The sequence below is a fragment of the Rhipicephalus microplus genome, chromosome X, assembly GCF_043290135.1.
Source record: "Rhipicephalus microplus isolate Deutch F79 chromosome X, USDA_Rmic, whole genome shotgun sequence".
Classification (NCBI taxonomy): Eukaryota; Metazoa; Arthropoda; class Arachnida; order Ixodida; family Ixodidae; genus Rhipicephalus; species Rhipicephalus microplus.
The window spans coordinates 424,268,354-424,286,451 of NC_134710.1; the positions used below are offsets into that span (position 1 = coordinate 424,268,354).

General features: G+C 46.0%; 2 protein-coding genes across 20 annotated transcripts in view; one reads left to right on the plus strand and one right to left on the minus strand.

Moving 5' to 3' along the window:
• Positions 1 to 358: 358 nt before the first annotated feature.
• On the minus strand, positions 359 to 9,461 carry LOC142776542 (PCNA-associated factor-like). Of its 6 annotated transcripts, XR_012887623.1 has the most exons (7): positions 9,247 to 9,456; positions 9,063 to 9,152; positions 3,544 to 5,365; positions 2,102 to 2,219; positions 1,855 to 2,007; positions 918 to 1,166; positions 359 to 840 (listed from the first exon to the last, which is right to left on the minus strand). XR_012887623.1 is itself a non-coding variant. In XM_075880388.1 (3 exons), exons 1-3 carry the CDS (start codon positions 9,278 to 9,280, stop codon positions 5,187 to 5,189), a joined length of 303 nt encoding a protein of 100 aa, XP_075736503.1. In that variant the 5' UTR covers positions 9,281 to 9,435; the 3' UTR covers positions 5,047 to 5,186. The 6 variants fall into 6 exon arrangements, 1 of the variants encoding a protein (XP_075736503.1); XR_012887625.1 differs by lacking the exon at positions 918 to 1,166 and having other exon boundaries at positions 9,247 to 9,455; XR_012887624.1 differs by having other exon boundaries at positions 359 to 1,166; positions 3,733 to 5,365; positions 9,247 to 9,454.
• Positions 9,462 to 9,598: 137 nt separating this feature from the next.
• Positions 9,599 to 18,098, plus strand: part of LOC142776538 (activating signal cointegrator 1-like) — a 135,410-nt gene continuing 126,910 nt past the window's right edge. For 3 of the 14 annotated variants that reach the window (XR_012887619.1, XM_075880377.1, XM_075880376.1), the window contains exon 1: positions 10,761 to 13,275. Coding sequence is in view for 13 of the 14 variants with exons in the window: in XM_075880377.1 (XP_075736492.1) it covers positions 12,736 to 13,275 (540 nt within the window). In the remaining variant the exon portion in view is untranslated. Of the gene's footprint in view, positions 10,106 to 10,221; positions 10,329 to 10,418; positions 10,725 to 10,753; positions 13,276 to 13,338; positions 17,119 to 18,098 lie in introns of those variants that run through there. The other 11 variants (XM_075880379.1, XM_075880381.1, XM_075880380.1 and 8 more) reach the window with 8 other exon arrangements.

Consider the following 18,098-nt stretch of genomic DNA (forward strand, 5'->3'; position numbering starts at 1 on the left):
TGTTGGGAAAACGTACAGTGATCATGTTAAGCGCGTCATGCAATTCATCAACGAAAGTGGGACACGAAGATGGGGGACGATAACATATGCCCAAGATCAACTTCTTAAAACGTACGCAAAGCTCAAACCAGAGTAGTTTCAGGTTACTTGGGGAATTAATGGGCAACGCAACAAAATTATCTGCAACAGCTATCAAAACACCACCGCCACATCTGTGCCCTCTGTCGAAGCAGAGTACCTTGAACTTCTTTTTGCAATCAAAGAATTCCATACTCGTTACCTTAGAAAAAGCCATGTTTCAGTCAACAAAACAACATCAGCACCACAGGAATCGATTATAGAGTCAAGTTCATCGTGCTTTGGTAATAAACTTCTAATATTTATAAAAAGAAAAGAGACAGAATTTGTGGTAGTAGGCGCTGAACCACTGCCCCTCGCGCAACCCTACAGCGCAGGGTGCGGTAGAACAGTGACATCACGGGTTAACTGCTGACTCTGGACCAGCGGACGAGCAGAGCGATCAGTATGCTGAGTACGTGACAAGTCAGAGATACTAAACAAACGCATGAACAAACGCATGTTGTAAAGCAACCATCCAACAATGCTGTTCGCACGCCCACTGGAAGGCGCGGGCCGTTGGCATCCGTTTATATCCAGAGGAAATGGTGATGTCGCAGGCGATGAGCTGAACTTGTGCAATGGAGCCATGGTCCAGGAGGGTTGCCAAGGCAAGTCATGTCCAGCGTAGTCTTCATGGCGGTGGCCGCAATCAGTAGGTGCGCACGAAGCGATAATGGCTGGAACGTTTGATGCAGCGCAAACTTGAAGCCATCCCGCTATCTGCATGAACAAACGCATGTTGTAAAGCAACCGTCCAACGATGCTGTTCGCACGCCCACTCTGATGAATGTGCTCACCGGGTTGGAGGCAAACATAGAACACTTCCAGAGGTCTTGAACGCAAAGCTGGTCTGATAACAAACAGGGGATACCACCCTTTCCAAACTGTAGGACCTCTGAGATACTCTGTAAATGAGTCGTGGCTGCTCGCAGCTAAGCTTGAATTACTTTCGCTTTCTTCATCCGTATGGTACCCTCATTGGTTGGGACCAGGGCCACAGGAACTGCGGAGATACCGTTACGCAAGAACAGGTCCACAGGGACCTCCTGCGGTGAAAGAGAAGCGTACCAGAGGAAAGCCTTTGGTCCATGTGAGGAAAACGGCATGCATGCCTGAACGTAGAAGCGCAAAAAGCACTCACTGATAAACAATAGAGCTATAAAAACACTATGCAAGAACAAAGTTTGGCTGCAAACACATAAACTTTGGCCACAACCCCCAAAACGAGAACGGCTTTCGCGAACCTCCTTATCTTCTAGCAGCTCTGACCCAGCACGCGCACTGTGCCGCATTGTACTATTCAGTTATCAGGCCTTGCGGTTGCTACCTCTGCAAGACATGTCTCGCTTAATGAAGGGACGAGTTCTTGCACAGTTTCTTTTTTTAGAATTTTGACAGTGTCACTCCCAACATGCACGCGGTATCAGTAACTTTGTTTCAGCACTACTGTAGTTGTACCTTCTATTGCCTTGCAACAATCTTCACATTCACAGCAATCTATACTCAATGAGAAAAGGAAGTGCTGCAAAATATGCACTACTACAGGCTTATTTGTTACCTAGTTATATGTGATACTCTATGCGAAGTTTGACACATAGAGTGAAGTACAGTATGAGCACTGCATCACATGCACTGTCCAAGAAATTTGAAGCTTGCACATTTTCTGCAAACTGAGTAATTCATAAGGCAAGAAAGAACAATCTGTGCATCCAGTTTGGTACAGCTTGAACATACCGTACACTATCACTGCTTTCCAGTATAAGGTTTCCATTTGTCCGCCTGGTATATTGATGGAGCATGGGGATGTCGCTATCGCAACTGTTGAGCTTCTTACATCTTCATGCGGGTAGCAATTGGAAATCAATGGTCTCTCTTTTGTCCAGTTTTCTGATAATAATAAAAAAAACAGAATCATGAGAAGGGTAAGACAGAAATGGTGTAGCAAAAATAGCTTCAATAAATAAAGTGTCTTAAACCATACCTTGCGAGGATTTTGGCCCATGAGCATGCTTTCAGTGACGACACATTCTCCGCTGGCTTGAGCTAGGTTCAGTGATGAAGCATCCGAGCGTACAATGATATGAGGAATTCCTTGGAGGCTGCGGTTGGGTTGCAAGAGAAAAAACAATCCTGGTTACTCTGGTAGAAGGGTGAACCGATCTGGGATGCATGACTCAACAGAATGTATATGTTAACACTGCATATAATAAAGATAGCGTTGACATAACACTGCTATTTTTGCAAATTTATCTTATGGATGTCAGTTTAATGAAGTTGTTTAGGGACATTCTTCAGAAGACAAAGCTAGGTAATTGCCCAACTGGATAGACTATATGGTCATGCAAATGTAATATACTTGATCGTAAACTTGCGAAAAATATACAAATGCATATGTGTACTAAAGGTTCACTTGGCTCTACCATGTGTTTAATTTATGAGCATGTGTTGCAACAGGCCCATTTTGAGCAGAAACAGGCAAAACTTTTGCTGTGATGATGTGGTCTGTGTTACAAGGTTTAGCAGTAAAGATACTTTCAGCGAATGTGACAACGAAGTAAACAATCTCAAACATTCACAAGGTGTGCTTGTGCACAAGGTGTGCACAAGCTGTACAAGTCGAAAAGCCTTGTGGAATGACAAAAACTTTTAGCACAGGCAAAAGAAAGGGGCTATGTTCAGATGCAAAGTAGCGCATTCTCACTCACCAGCGAGAACACGCCCATTGTACATGATTAATCCGTTTTTGTAGGCAGTCTCCGAGCGATTTGCCGCCGTTGAATTTTCATGCTGGAGGCTGCTGTCTTTGCAGCCTTGGCAGTGACGCAAAGGGAAATATGTTGTTAAAGTGTAGCAAAATCTGGTGGTTTCTGGAACTTTTTGTTCTTTCCCAGCATGCTGTTTCTGCCATTGTACTAAGTCATTTTGTTGAGCCACTGCTTACACTCACCTGATTATCACACGTATGTTGTCTCTGCAGTACACCCCATCTTCCCAATTTTTCTCGTTTTCTCCATATGCATGCTTCTCTAAATAGTTGTAATATGGAACAATACAATACCAGTGGATTTGTTTATTTTGTGTCTCAATTGTGTTGCATACGTGATCCTACAGTGCTCTTCATTGTGTCGCTCAGGTAGCTGCCCAGAATTGTAATCATGTATGGACGTGCTATTTCTGCATTCGAGTTTTTGTGTCCTTTTGCGTCTCGCCGATTAAGAGCACTAATCGCAAAACACTTTATCATAATAAATATAGTCAATATTGCAAGAGTAATCGAAGATCCAATATTAAAGGGCCTGCGGACGGGACCACCACCAGCAGCAAGTCAGGCTGATGAGGAGGCGCAAATGCTAAAACAATACATGCGTGAACAAACAAAAAAACAGAAGTATCGATAACTGCAATGGGACTTGAACCACCGACCTCACCAATTGATGTGTTGCTTTAACCAACTACGCCACAGCTGCCGATCAGTTTGAGATGGCAAACAAGTCAGTTTTGTATTGTTGTCACGCTAAACCTAATTTCGTTTGGACGTAATTTTAACTGCTTTTATCGTTATGTCTAGACGTACCGCTAGACACTCCCAACTATTCAAACAAAACGCCTAACCGGAAAATGCATGACGTCTCTTCCGTGCGACGTAGCAGCCGTTTCTGTGTGGGGGTGGCTCGTGCGCCGCAGCAGTCACTGCCTTTCTTTGGAGTGGGGGGGGGGGGGGGCTGGGCTGGAGCATGAAATGGGCGCTGCCATGATTCTATTACCTTTGGACATTATTAAATAAGTCTGATCGACAACTATTCTATAGGTGGTTTCAAGGGCTCCGGAAGTCTATGTTAAGTGTGGGGGCAGGAATATATGCATATATAAAACTTGAAGGGGCATTAATACATATCTCGGTTTTTGCTAAGGTGTGAAAATGAAAGAAGGGGGTCATAGCAGCTGTTAGTGGGGTGCATTCCCCCCCCTTCCCTGGGGGGATGTGATACTTAGAGCTAAATCAGCCCCCAATAGCACATTGCCCCTGCTATAGATAAGCCATCAGACAGGGCATTTGGCAAGTTCTGGGGAATGGTGGCTGGATAAGATTTAGTGAACCCTTGCAAGAAAAATACATCAGCCAGCCAGCTTGGCCACTGTCTGAAACTTTATTCCTTTAGAGGGCACATGTTCTGCTGTTTCAGCATACATGAGCCTCGATTTTGATGGTATCTCAAAGATGTAGGAGTTTGGAAACCTCTCAGTCAGCAGTGCTTTTTAGGTCATACTTGCTAAGTATTATCAATAGGACTAAAGATTGCCCAATAAAAAGTGCCTGGCTACAGTAGAGCTTTGTGTTTACAGTAATACTCCCTCCTATTGTTCTACAAAAGGGGTGCTAAAAAAAAAAAAAGTGTTCAGTGGATGGAAACTGGTACGCACACTGTCTATCCTCCCAAGTAGGCAAGTGTGTGGTGGTTTCAAAGCATTTTTTTTTTAAACAAGGAAACATCACCTCTTGCTGATGTCTTTTACCTTTGCTCGCTGTAATGCGCGATTGTTTGGCAAGCCATAGGTGTAATGCAAGGGAAAGTTTGCTTGGGCATGAGAAGGTCTTGGGAGATGAAAGCCAGATAAGAAAATAGTTTCATCCCAGAACCCCCTCCTCAATGGTGTGCAGTAATCACACTACACAGATAGCCCTGTACTGAAGCTGAACTTTGTGCGTGCGTGCACACACACACACACACACACAATGGTGCAATATTCAGTGTGTGTGCCAGAAAGCTACATTTTTGTATTTATCGAAAAGAGATGCAATTCATTTAAATTTTGAGTGAAAAACTATTCCCTTCTCCCTCCATCCTTCTCTTATGAAGATAGTTTAGTCACTCCAGGCCATTCCCTTTTTTTGCGAGTGGCAAGAGAATAAACTGAAGGCATGCAGAATGTTGCAGATACCACAAGGGGTCTCTTTATTCACATCGGATTGCAAAGCATACATATATATATATAAAACCTTCAAAATGACTCCAGGGAAGTCTATGTAAATGAGAGAGTAAAAACTGCAGTGCAACTGCCAGTGACTAGGAAGACGAGCTGCCACATGCACCGCTGTCGGATGCATCAGAACTAGACGCCGCTTCGGATGGCTGAGGCTTATGTTCGTCTTCGGGTGGCCGTGCCGTTACGAGGAACCCGGAAATTTCTTTCTGCCAGGGTGGGGTTGGCTGGGGGCAGTAGGAGTTTCGACCTGCATACTTGCCTGAAATTCAACAAAATGGAAATTATAGCATTCCAAGCCAAAGCATCTACTTTCATAAGTGAAACATGGGTGGAGTCCCTGCATTTTTTGGTCGAAGCATAAAGTACTTGCAAACACCAGCAGCATTGGTGAAATTGAAGGTTTTTAACAGCCACTCTGCGAGCAAATTGAGTGCACGCAAACCCGATTTTAACAAAGTTGCATCCTACACAAAAATAACTGCGTTATAACCAAAAATTCATTGTAAAGGTGTATCACTAACACATCGCAAGACTTATTAGTTCGTCATATCAAAGCTGAAGGAATTGCCTCATGCAGGTGCTACTAACCTAAGAGAAAAAAAAAAAAAAAAACTACAATGAAGAAGCGGAATGTAACCAGCTATTCGGAAGCAGCATCATAGATCTCAAACGTTGGAGTACATTAAGCAGAGAAAACGTGGCCGCCATGAACCAGTTCAAAACACTGCAGTCAAATTAAATGTACTGAAAGACAGGTGTGTTTGCATTGAGAAGCGATAGCTACATATGTAACCAGTTTGAACTAGAATTAGGTTCTTATTTTAACTGCTGAAGATTTCTTGCCAATGAGTTGTAAATCCACACTGTTGCAACCTTACAGAAAAGCGCCGCATTCCAGCATTCTTCAGAGCCCTGACATGGCCTGGATCGTGGATGTTGCACAACCTTTGCAGAATGGGCTTGTTACGGAACAAGATTTCTTCTTGAGCAAATGCTGGCAGTTAAGTTTACTGGTGCAACTTCCAATAGTATATTTTCTATGTCTGTTTGCAAATGCAGTGCATGAATGCCAGACTGAATGAAGGTTGCGGTCAATCCTACACTTGTGCCGCCCATACAGGACAAATGCGACCAAGCCAGGTACCTTTCATAGCAGATAACGCTAGTTAATGCACACACAGTCACTTGGTAAGAGAAGTAGATGTACAACTACTTACACAAGAAAAGTAAATCTACATGATAGAGCTATGCTATGACACCATCCTATAATGAAGCACAGAAAGCTCTCACCTCTGCAGCCTACGTAAAGATGTACTGGAGGGATTACGATTGAAGTGAACGTGTAATGAACGGATATGAAGAGAACACTTTCCCATCCAAACCCACTGCCCGCCTACTTTCTTGCTGTACCCTTCTTTGAACAAAGATCGCATTGTCAGCAAATCTTTGAGGTTTAGATTGGTTCTAGTGAAAATTTCACCATGGGGTAGCAGTTGAGATTTGCTATTTGTATTGAAGGTTGTCATGGTCATGCTTGCTTAAGAAATACCAATACTGGGTGACTGAGAAGGGTGCAAGCCAACCCTGTTTTTATAGAAATAAAAACAAAGACATGCACCTGCATAGCCCTCCCTAGCTTGGATCAGATTAGTGCATGTCAAGAGCGGGGAAACTTGAGCGAGAGGTTTTTCTACATCTTTTGACGTATGTGCACAGTTTCAGGTTTCGGTGAAATCGCCGGGAAAGGCGATATCCTCCAGTCATGTTCAGGCAGTCCTTTTTGAAACAGCGACCCTCTCCGTTTTTTCACATTGAAAAGTTCATCCCGATCGTCTACAGTCCCCGTACATCCACTTTTACAGGGTAAAACGGAGGCAGATTTTATTCGTAAGAGTTGCAGATATTGAACTTGAGTATTGGTAACTGCCGTTTTTTTTTTTTTGCGTTATACCTTGGCTTGCCATGCGGCATATAAAACTCTGGCTGATCGTATGAAACAATCTGGTGGTAGCTCACGGAAATTACCGTCTACCTTGACCTGCAGTCCGAAACTGAAGTTTCAGTATGTTATGTAATAATTACTTTACATTTTATGGCAACTTTAGAGAAAATTGAACGGAAAGCATCTCTTCATAGCAAGTCACCCTATCTGTGATGTATCCTTTGGTAGACCACTGAGTAAGTAGGCACAGATAGGCAGCGACTATGGAGACGGGGCCCGTCAACGCAGTACTATCATTAGAGTGAGGGGACCCGTCGCCACAGTGCAATGGTAAAAACGAGTTTGGGCCCATTGCCGTAAGTTGGTAGCCGTTTTAGATGCCACTGCCTAGCTGCTCTGGTGGTGCAGCTGTGGATGTGGTCGTGCTGCAGGTCATCACTATTCCTGTTTGGCCAATATTGTTTTTATAGCGATGCATCAATATTGGTTGATATGTGGGGCTTAACATCCCAAGTGATTAGAGAAGGTTTCAGTTGTATTTATTTCTGTACTGCTGCGCGAGGTACCTATGTGCAAGCTCCCTACCTACCCTCATTGTAGGATACATCGACGCTGCCAGATGTACGTTCATTCTTGCGTATTCGTTCCATTTACTCGGTCACACCTTGTGGTTTACTCAAGCCCGTAGCCGCACCAGCCAGCACTTGCAAATCAAAGCATCCACGACCGGTTACGCCCACGACTTCAGCGTGCTTGCATTTGAGTCATGAGAACGGTATGGAACACAGTTCGCTCCCCAGGACAAGCGTCATCTCAGAATGGGAAGACTGGTACAGAGAGTACACCAACATGCGAGTATCTACAGCACTGCAGAGAGCTCGGATGTTGATCTACGTTTGCATAGCAACAGCACATATTCATGGGACGGAAGCGACGTGCATATCCCCTTGTTTAGAGGAGCCGACTCGATCACGGGAAGGAGCGAGATTTCGGGCGAAGTAGGCCCGAAGTCCGAGCTACATGTATTGTTATATGTACTGTGGTTTTGGGACTTCCTGAAACATACTGTGAAACTACATATATCCCTCAGGGTTGGAACAGATTCTATGTTGACCTGCACGTTTGGCATCAGCCCATTTGTCGCCATAATACAACGACAGAAAAAATAAAAAACACTAGAAACAGATTATGTGGGAATATCACATTATGTGTAATGAATTAGTAGTTGGAGCTACGATAGCGATGCAAAGGAACAGAAACCCGGCCGACGGTGGTTGTTCAATGCGATAATAAAGTTAATTTGCACGCATACAACAGAATCTGCTCATGCAGCGCAGTATCAATCTTAAATCACTAATAAAGGTTTTCATTTCATGTTGGACGTGAAAGAAAGCCGATAGTTGAAACCCAGATGAATGAACACAATTATTACAAAAAATAAGGAACAGTACGTGACACAATGTCGCTAGGAGAAAATGCTAGAGAAATGTTGCTAGGAGACCGAAGTCGGGCACCAACTACACTGCGCCACGAAATCCACATGGTAGGTCTGTTTAACAACCGCCACCGCCAGCAGCGTAATGTTCTTGAATTACCTCGAAAAAAAAAAAGGGGGGGGGGGGGTGAAACATTCAAAACCGGACCTCGAACTGACGACCTGCGTCACGTTTGCTTCTCCAACCGCGCGTCAAGCCACTACGCTTACCAGAACAGCTAGACGGTGGCGTCGAAAACTGCGTATTAACGGCAACGGCCCCCCTTCATTTATACAATACCATAGCCTGCAGCACCCCCCCCCCCCCCACTAACTATAGCACTGCGTTAACGGGCCTCGTCACCATAGTTACTGCCGCGCTGATTTGCGACAGCGCTCGTGTGACAACTACCGACTCAATACGAGCAAAAAACGTCATTGCGCTTAAAGAGCAGAAGATTTCGCTCGTTGCCATAGGATAATACGTTATCACTGTTTTGCAAAAAAGCGCACAATGCCGCGGAATTTCTGGTCACATACCTCCTTTCGTCTTGCGAGACCTGGACGAGCTCGAACTGGAGGCACCTCCGGGATTGCTCATGCTTTTCCTGAAGGCCTTCGCACCAACGGCTACAGAGGATATTTATATAATACACAGTCAGTTGAAAGAAGGGCGCCCCATTTTCTGAACTTAGCAAAGCGCGCCCAACTTGAAGCAACTTACCTCGGCTGGCACCATCTGCCTTCGTTCGCACCATGTTGCGTTGATTTCTTAAAATAATAGAAAAAACTCTCGGTAATGCTTGCGAGTGACAAAACCCTTTCTCTAAAAACGCCGAACTCTATCCTAACCGCAATCGCTCGTACACTACGGCCGCGCAGCACATCAGGGACGAGTGTGGCGCGCAAATTTGCGTGCGTATTTATGCGGTAATATACATTCGCTGCGGTACAGTTTTTTGTACGCTTATTTACTTTTATAAAACAAAAATTACAAAATATCACTGCTAAATAAATATGTAGAGTTGTTTTAGTTATGCACAAAATTAATTAGTAAGTAAAAGTATAATTTAATTTGCCGCGGGCCTAAGCAAGTTGTTTGGTGCCCATAGAGTTAATATACAGACTGCTGCAGTTTGTATATTAACCCATGTATATCATTGTTTCTAGTTCTAGAAACGTTGATGCATATTAACTCTATGCTGTTACCCATAGAGTCGTAGAGTAATCACTTATTATAATGCATAGAGTTTGCAGCTGCGCCATGGTGCACCGGTTCATTCTCTCTAGGCTGCGCCGTGCTCCCTACCGGGCTGTAGAAAGTCAGGCCTTCTTCTTCTTCTAACCACCACCATTCTATCTTTCACGCGCATTAAGGAAACATCTCTAGATATTCGGTAATCTTTCTGTTAAACCTCCATCATTCCAAATCTGAACAGTAAATTTCGAAACCACACGATCAACAACAACAACAATATTCGCGTACGCTGTGGTGCTGGTTCTCATTGCATTAGTGGCGGTGAAGCGAGATCTACAGGCGTGTGAACATCGAAGGCGACACACCATGAGTAGCGCTAGTCAAGGTAAGCATCGTGTTATTAACCACCGCCACTTATGTAATATCGGCGCCGTTAAACGTGCTCTTGATGACATTGTCGTGGCGCAGAGTAGTCCACACACGCATTCATTTGTTCTGCAGATGGTGACGCTCCCATGACAGTGTACAAGAAAGCAGAACTTCAGGATTATGTCGAGCCACAAAAAACAAAGTCTTCGAAAAAGAAACGTTCTGGTTCTAAGCACGAGGCAAGCACGTTGTTTTAAAAACTTACGCGTTCATCAGACGTGTGCCTAGGTATATAATACTTGATTTATCGGTGTTTGTCCGCATTGCAGCCAGCACAAGAAAGTTCGGAGGAGTTGGAGTCGAGCCTGTGTGGTGACGAGGAAATGAAAAAAGAGGCTGTTTCCGAAGAAGAGCGTTCGAACATCGCCATGACGCAAAACGCAACGCGACGCAAGCAGCGTTATGTCAACTTGTACAGCCGGGAAGGCCGTGCGCGCGACGTCGTGTTGTTTCCTGGCCGCCATCCGTGCGAGTGTGAGGCCCGCCGGCACGCGCTCATTAACAACTGCCTTCGTTGCGGTCGCATAGTCTGCCGCCAGGAAGGGTCGGGACCGTGCTTCACCTGCGGCAATTTGGTGAGCCGCCCTCCCGTTACGCCATTGGCCGCTGTTTCACAGTAACGCCGTTACATGGGCTCCTGCACCCACGTGACAAACATACAAGCGAGAAACACACACACACATATATATATATATGCAACTAAGGACCTTAACAAACAGATAATGACGCCAAGAAAGGTACAGGGGATGTTAATTGTGCTGTTTAATCTGTATTGTAATTTCACATGCATATAACCACCCGATAAAGTGAAAGAGAGAATGACCGCTGCCATAGCTCGATTGGTAAAGCATAGTGTGCGTTATCCGAAGATTGTAAGTTCTAGCTCTACCGGCATAGACTTTTCTTTACGTCAACTTTACTTTCCTGACATTTATATCACAATTACTACAATACAATTGAACATTACCATGAATGTTTCTAGAGCTTCTTTGAATTCATTATGTGGTGGTTTTCGTTAAAGTTGTTCAACAAAAAAACTAGCCCTTAATATTCCCTCCTTTTGTTTACCAGTGACTCAATTCAAAGTTCCTCATCTTTAAAAAAGAAAGAGAAGCATTTTAATTTGGTAATTATCCACGCTGTGACTGTTGACATCTGGTTGGGCTAGTGTGACGTCCCTGCTGCCACATCAAAATGCCTCGTGATGTCAATCACAGCTGCCCACTTTGTTGTTGTGTCGGAAATATGCGCATTTTGTTTGCGCACGAGCTTGGCGACTCACTCACGAGCTTGCCAATGCATGAATAAACTTTATTTGAAGTCCGGCAGTTTATTCCGGCCGAGGTGGGGGAAGAGGGGATTAACCCCTGTCCCTGCCCACTCTCCGTCGATTATGATGGCAGTGCCTCAGGTGACTGCTCGAAGTCCTTGGACCCGGGCGGCATCTTCGGCTTGCTGCACGGCCCAAAGTTGGTCGGCCAGCTCGTCGCTGGTGAGTGCCGCCTCCCAGCGGCAGCGAAGCTGACGTAGGCGATCCGGAGCAAAAAAAAGATCAAGCATTGAGGGACTAAGGGGGCCACGGAGTGTGGGCGCACGTCGTACCGGCTCCGCAGTTTTTCTATGATTATCGGCACGATATCAAAGTTCCTAGCACCATTTTTCACACCAGTGGACGACGGAAGTTCTGAAGATCTTCTGGACACCACGTTTTGACAGGCGGGCTGCATTTTTTTTGGTGCAACAACCTTGTTTTCTGGGTCACCACGTCAACGTGACAGCTAAGCTCAGCGAACGCTAACTGGACGCTAGTGTCTCCACCGCCGTGGCGGTGTGGAGAGCTCGGCTGAACGCGCCGTCGGAGCTGTTCGGAGCCCCCCGTTCCTTTTCGAAGGCCCGATTTATGCCGAAATGGAGGTCGTAACTGTGGATGGAGAAGACTTATCACCAGAAGAGTTTGAAAAAGGGTCAGGCTGGTGCGAAGTGCGAAAAGGCGCCAAGACGCAGGTCGACCGGGAGCCATGCTCAGCGGGAAATACGCAGCGAGAGACGCCCTTCGCAGAAAAGGCGCCAGGAAACAAATGGAAAAATGAGCGGAACGCTTGACAAATCATCAAGGCGAGTCGACTGCTTAATCTGCCGACGGAAGACTATGAGGTTATTGTGCGTCCGCGTGGTGGGCTTAACGTCTCAGAATACAGGATGGATAGCATATATTGCTGCCTACGCAACGCTGCGGGTGTCGGCCGGGAGGCGGCTGTGGAAGACAGTATGTGCATCAACAACACGCAGAACATACTCGTCATTAGTACACCATCCGAGGATCGAGCCCGGCAGTATGGAGCCATTACCAAACTACGATTAGGTCAGTAGGAATTTGAGACCTGTGTGTACAGGGCAGCCCCGGAGAACACGTCAAAGGGACTTATATGAGGGGTGTCTAAGGAAGAGAGCCCAGAAGACATCCCTAGCAACTTCGTCACTCCACGTAACCCAGGAGTCCTTCATGCGAAAAGAATGGGCAACACGAACAATATTATTGTGCTGTTTGAGGGGTTTGGCATTCCGAGATATGTGAGGTAAGGAGCAATGCTCGTTAAGTGCATGCTCTACAGAAAACACTTCGATGTCTGCTACGGTTGTGGCAGACTTGGACATAGAGCAGATGTGTGTCCCTACCCCAACGACAAGGTGTGCAGGGAATCTGGAAGCGGTAATCCAGCGCAAGATCACCGTTGTGAAGTGGAATGCAAGTTATGTGGCAAAGATCACCCCACTGGAGACAACAGATGTAAGGAAAGATACAAGATACCGTACCTGGTTAGGAGGCGTCGCTGCGAACGGACGAGGCGAGACGAGGAGGAAGCACGGGCAGCGTGCGCTGAAGCCTGCTATCAGTACAAGGAAGTCGGCGTATGCCATGATGAGGACCACAACACAACAACCAGCCAGCAGTCGGACAAGGACACTAACAGGCAAAACAGTGCGAACGGCCACGCACAAGACCACTCCGCATCATTCTCAAAGCTTACTGGGGGAAAGAGTCTAAGACAGTCCAGGTCTCGCTCCAAATCAAGATCAAGGCCAAGGTCCCACTCAAGAGCCACTCGAGGGAGCGGCAGCACGCAGGTGAGCTTTGCAAGTGTGGTCTCCGGCACTGCCTCTCCAAGTAATGTTATAGGGTCCGCCTTATAAAAGGAAAGGATGCAGATTAAAAAAATGTTAGAACAGTTCACTAGAGCGAACCTAACGCTTAAAGAAAAGATTAAGCAACTGAAAGAAGAAAATGCGAAGCTTCAGGAGGTGCGCAACGCGGGTGCGACGCCTAACCCTCCCTCTGTTAGCAAAATACCAACGCTTAATCGAGCCCAAACATCTGTTCCTTCGCAAACGAGCGGGGAGTCACCGCCACTAAAAAGGAGGGTGAAGGAAGAGGCAGAAAAATCCGGTAATTTTTCGATTAGCGAGGTTAAGGGATTGTTCAAAGAAATGTTTGATGAAATACAAAACCAAGTTACTTGCATGTACGTCGAAATAAAGCGGAGATTTGATGGACTCGAGCACAGGGTATTAGCGATAGAGAGCACGCCGAAGGACATTAGGTCGTCTGGTGCGGGGCCAGTTAAGTTAAAACCGTATAGCAGAACACCCACAGTAGAAACCAGCAAGGTCACCGGGGAGGATCCCATAAATAAACATGGCACCACGTAACCAGTACATTATTTGGCAGTGGAATTGCCGCGGATGCCGTAGGAAACCAGGGAAGCTGCAGCAATTCGTGATAAACAGGGAGGCGCCAGATGTCATCGCCCTGCAGGAGACCGGGGGGACGGCAACGTTATTGGGGTAGAAGTCATATAGTACTTCTGGTGAGAAGGCAACTGTGACAACTCTGGTGCATAGAAACCTCACGGCTGTAGAGCATGATACCGGAGTGCACAGCATAGACCACGTCCTTATAGAAATAATACCCTCCTGTAAGAAAGAGCGAAGCCTTTTCGTGCTTAACATTTGTAGCCCACCCCGACAGAAGCTCAAGTTTGGTCCACTTTTCCACAAAGCCTTGAGCATAGCGAAGAGACAGGCTCTCGTCATAGTCTGCGACTTTAACGCATCGCACGCTGCTTGGGGATACACTGTCGAAGATATAAAAGGACGCAACTTATGGGCAGACGCTCAAAACGAGGGCCTGACGCTGATAACGAATCCTGAGGAGCCCACAAGAATAGGCAACAGCGTTAGTAATGACACAACACCGGACCTAACTTTTACGAAGAACGTAGCAGACTCGCGATGGGTAAACACGTAGCAGAATTTTGGCAGCGATCATTATCTTGTAGTTACAACGGTGCATGCAGGCCCTCAAAAAAAGCAAGGCAGAAAGCTGGCACTTGTAGAATGGGACTATTTCCGCAAGATACGAGAGGAGGATTGGATGATGCCATAGTAGATATAGAAAAATGGGTAGAGAAGCTCTAACAGAGTGTCAAGAAAGCCACTAAAATTGTTCCCGAAGAAGAGGGAATGGCGGAGATGGACAGCAAACTGTTGCATCTCTGGGAGGAGAGGACTAGCATCCAAAAGCGCTGGAAAAGACAAAAATACAATCGTAATTTAAAAAAGAAAGTAGCTGCATTAGACAAGGAAATAGAGCTCCATGCGAATCGGCTGACCCAACAATAGTGGGAAGCCACGTGTAACTTGATGGATAGAGAAATGAAGATGTCAAAGACTTGGAACGTTCTCTGAAGTCTCCTAAACCTGCAAAGTACAAAGACTGCACAGAGGCATAAGCTGCAACACGTAATACATAACTATGCAGGAACAGAGGAGGAGCTCTTTCACGAGCTACGAAAAAAGTACTTCGCAGACGCAACAAAAGAACCACTTTCCGGTTACAAGGGGCAGGACAACCTTATAATCGATGCTGATATTAACAGAGGCCGAGGTTAGATTCGGCTAAACCCGAGGTCTGCTCCGGGACCTGATAAAATAACTAATAAGACGTTCAGAAACTTGGACGACAAATCCATTAAGGCGCTCACTGAGTACATGAATAAGTGTTGGAAGAGTGGGACTATCCCACGTCAATGGAAGACTGCTCAGGTCATTATAATTCCGAAACCGGGAAAGAAAGCCCAGTTGGATAACCTTAGACCAATTTCACTGACTTCATGTATCGGCAAACTCATGGAGCACGTCATCCTTACGCCTCTCACTACCCACATGGAGGAGAATGGACTCTTCCCACATACCATGATCGGTTTCAGACCTAAACTATCAATGCAGGACATAATGTTACAGATTAAGCATGAAATACTCGACGCGAGGACCAGATCTTTAGACTCTAATGCTATCCTCGGCCTTGATCTCACTAAGGCCTTCGATACCATCACACACAGAGCCATATTAGAGAATCTTCAGGGACTGGGGATAGGGCAGCGCACCTACGCATATGTGAGAGACTGCCTATCCGACTGCACTGCGAGAATTGGGGTCGGAGAGGCAAGGTCTGAAGAGATTGAATTGGGCAGTAGGGGGACACCACAGGGTTCGGTGCTGTCTCCCCTGTTATATAATGTGGCGATGATTGGCCTACCTGCAAAATTTGACCAGATTGAGGGCCTCAGACATAGCATATACGCAGAAGACATTACCCTCTGGGTGACGGGTGGGAGTGACGGCGACATTGAAAACATATTACAAAAAGCTGTTGACACTGTAGAGAGATGTAGAAGGTAAGGGGCTAAAATGTTCTCCCGAGAAGTCGGAATTGCTCATTTATAGGCCCACATGTAGGGGACGCAAAAGCATACAGGAAAGGCCAGACATCACGATTTTTGCAGGGGGAAGTAAAATACCCACGGTAGCGAACCTACGAGTTCTCGGCCTCCGCATATCTGAGAATGGCCACAGTGGAGAAACTATTAGGCTATTAGAGAACAGCGTCCACCAAACAAGCAGGCTGATCAAACGAATAGCCAACAAAAACTATGGTATAAAGGAACACAACTTCGTTCGTTTAGTCCAGGCTCTTGTAGTCAGCCGCATCGTGTGCGTTGGCCCATATCTTAAACTACACGCAGCCGAACAGAGCAAAATAGATTGCATCATTAGAAAAGCGTATAAACAAGCAATAGGTTTACCGTTAAATACGTCGAATGACAAGTTCTTGGCTCTAGGGCTACATAACACGCTCGCAGAGCTAATAGAGGCCCACACGACAGCACAGTATGATCGGTTAACCAAGAGCCCTACGGGCAGGCATATTTTGGACACAATTGGCATCACGTACAATGTGCAACATGGGGTAAAAAAGGGCATTCCGTGGGAGGCAAGGGGGCTTATCGTGGTGCCTCTATTACATAGAAATATGCATCCTGAGCATCACCGCGCTAGAAGGATAGAAAGGGCGAAAAGCCTACATAAAAAGTTCGGCAACGCCCAGGACGTGGTCTATGTAGATGCAGCAGAATACGAGAATGGCCGAAGCATGGTAATCGTAGCTACAAATATTCAAAGGGATTCCAACGTCAGTGGCAGTGTACGTACAGATAGGGCAGAAGCGGCGGAGCAGCGGCTGTAGCACTAGCAATAGCCTCCACAAAAGCCGAAGTCGTGATCAGCGACTCCAAAACCGCTGTTAAAAATTATGCCAAGGGAAGGATCTCACCAGAAGCGCTAAGAATTCTGGCAAACTTTTGCGACGAGCGGGTAGTTCATATTGTATGGGCACCTGCTCACTCCTCTCTCCCCTGAAACGAAATCGCGCACGACCTGGCTCTAGAACTGGCCGGCCGAACAGGCGCAGCGCGAAGTCCGGGGGCGGAGAGAGACCGCATGATTAGTTATGAAGAGATCACAAAACATTACAGGCTAGGAAGGGTCAGATTCCCCTCGGCACATATCTCGCTCAACAAGCAGCAGGCGACGGCATGGTGCCTCTTACAAACCAACACGTTCCCGAACCTGGTAAGTTTTCACTACATCTACCCAGAGATATTCTTAGGTTTGTGTAAGTTCAGTTCAGTTCAGTTTATTACCTTAAAGGCCCCCCTTTCTAGGAGGGGCATTACATAAGGGGTGGGGTTTTATTTAGGTTAACAATAAGCAGTAAAAGTTGTTTTAGCATTGAAGATGATCAATAATACGGTCTTGAAAGGCAGATGATGAGGCGATGTTGGCGATGTCCCGGGGGAGGCCGTTCCAGTCCGTGGCTGCTCGAAAAAAGAACGAGGCAGAAAAAGCAGTGGTGCGCGAAGATGGGCGGGAAACCTGAAATGGATGACTGGTTCGATGAGATATGCGTGCTGCGACTACTATATAAGGTGGCTGATCAGTTCTGCAATCAAAGGGCGGATCTCAATCATATAGTGTGGGCTTGCTCCTAGTGACAGGGAAATATAAAAAATACAGCAATGGAGAGCAGTGGGAGACCGCACTGCTAAGCGCAGACCCAGAAGTGCAACTCGACGTCCTTTGGCAAGCCGAGGATGCCGCCAGAGCTCAAGGACTCATGGCTGCCACCTAGGGGAAGGAGATGATTCTTCCACATCTTGCCGCTTTTTTTTATTTAATAAAGTTATTTCCTCGTCCTCGAGGGACTAATTTAAAATTGTCGCTTCTAAACCTAAGCAACTTAACGGCTGCGAGTCACCGTGGTATGAGTGAGCCTTGAAGGGGCACGAAAGAGAAAAGCAGTTTTTCTCTTACTAATGAACTACGGCTTCACAGTTGCTGAAAGCATCACTCGTACTGCGAGAAGACTCTTGGTAAGCGAGAAAACTTAAAAAAAAAAAAAAAAAAACGGTGGCACCACAGCTTTAAAGTTCTCGTTCCAGCTTGCCATGGCATCATAAGTTCTGATGGTCTTGTCTAGAGCCCACATAGTTGATTGTCACTAAAAATGTTTCTAATTGTGTTCCGACGAAACAAATGTCTTACCTAAGCAA

What these genes read in the sequence shown, in the direction of transcription:
- LOC142776542 (XM_075880388.1), bottom strand. Translation starts at nt 9,280, where the DNA reads ATGGTGCGAACGAAGGCAGATGGTGCCAGCCGAG. An exon ending in GGCAGATGGTGCCAGCCGAG is followed by an intron (nt 9,153 to 9,246) that starts GTAAGTTGCTTC and finishes TATCCTCTGTAG; the next exon opens with CCGTTGGTGCGAAGGCCTTC. An exon ending in GTCTCGCAAGACGAAAGGAG is followed by an intron (nt 5,366 to 9,062) that starts GTATGTGACCAG and finishes GTTGAATTTCAG; the next exon opens with GCAAGTATGCAGGTCGAAAC.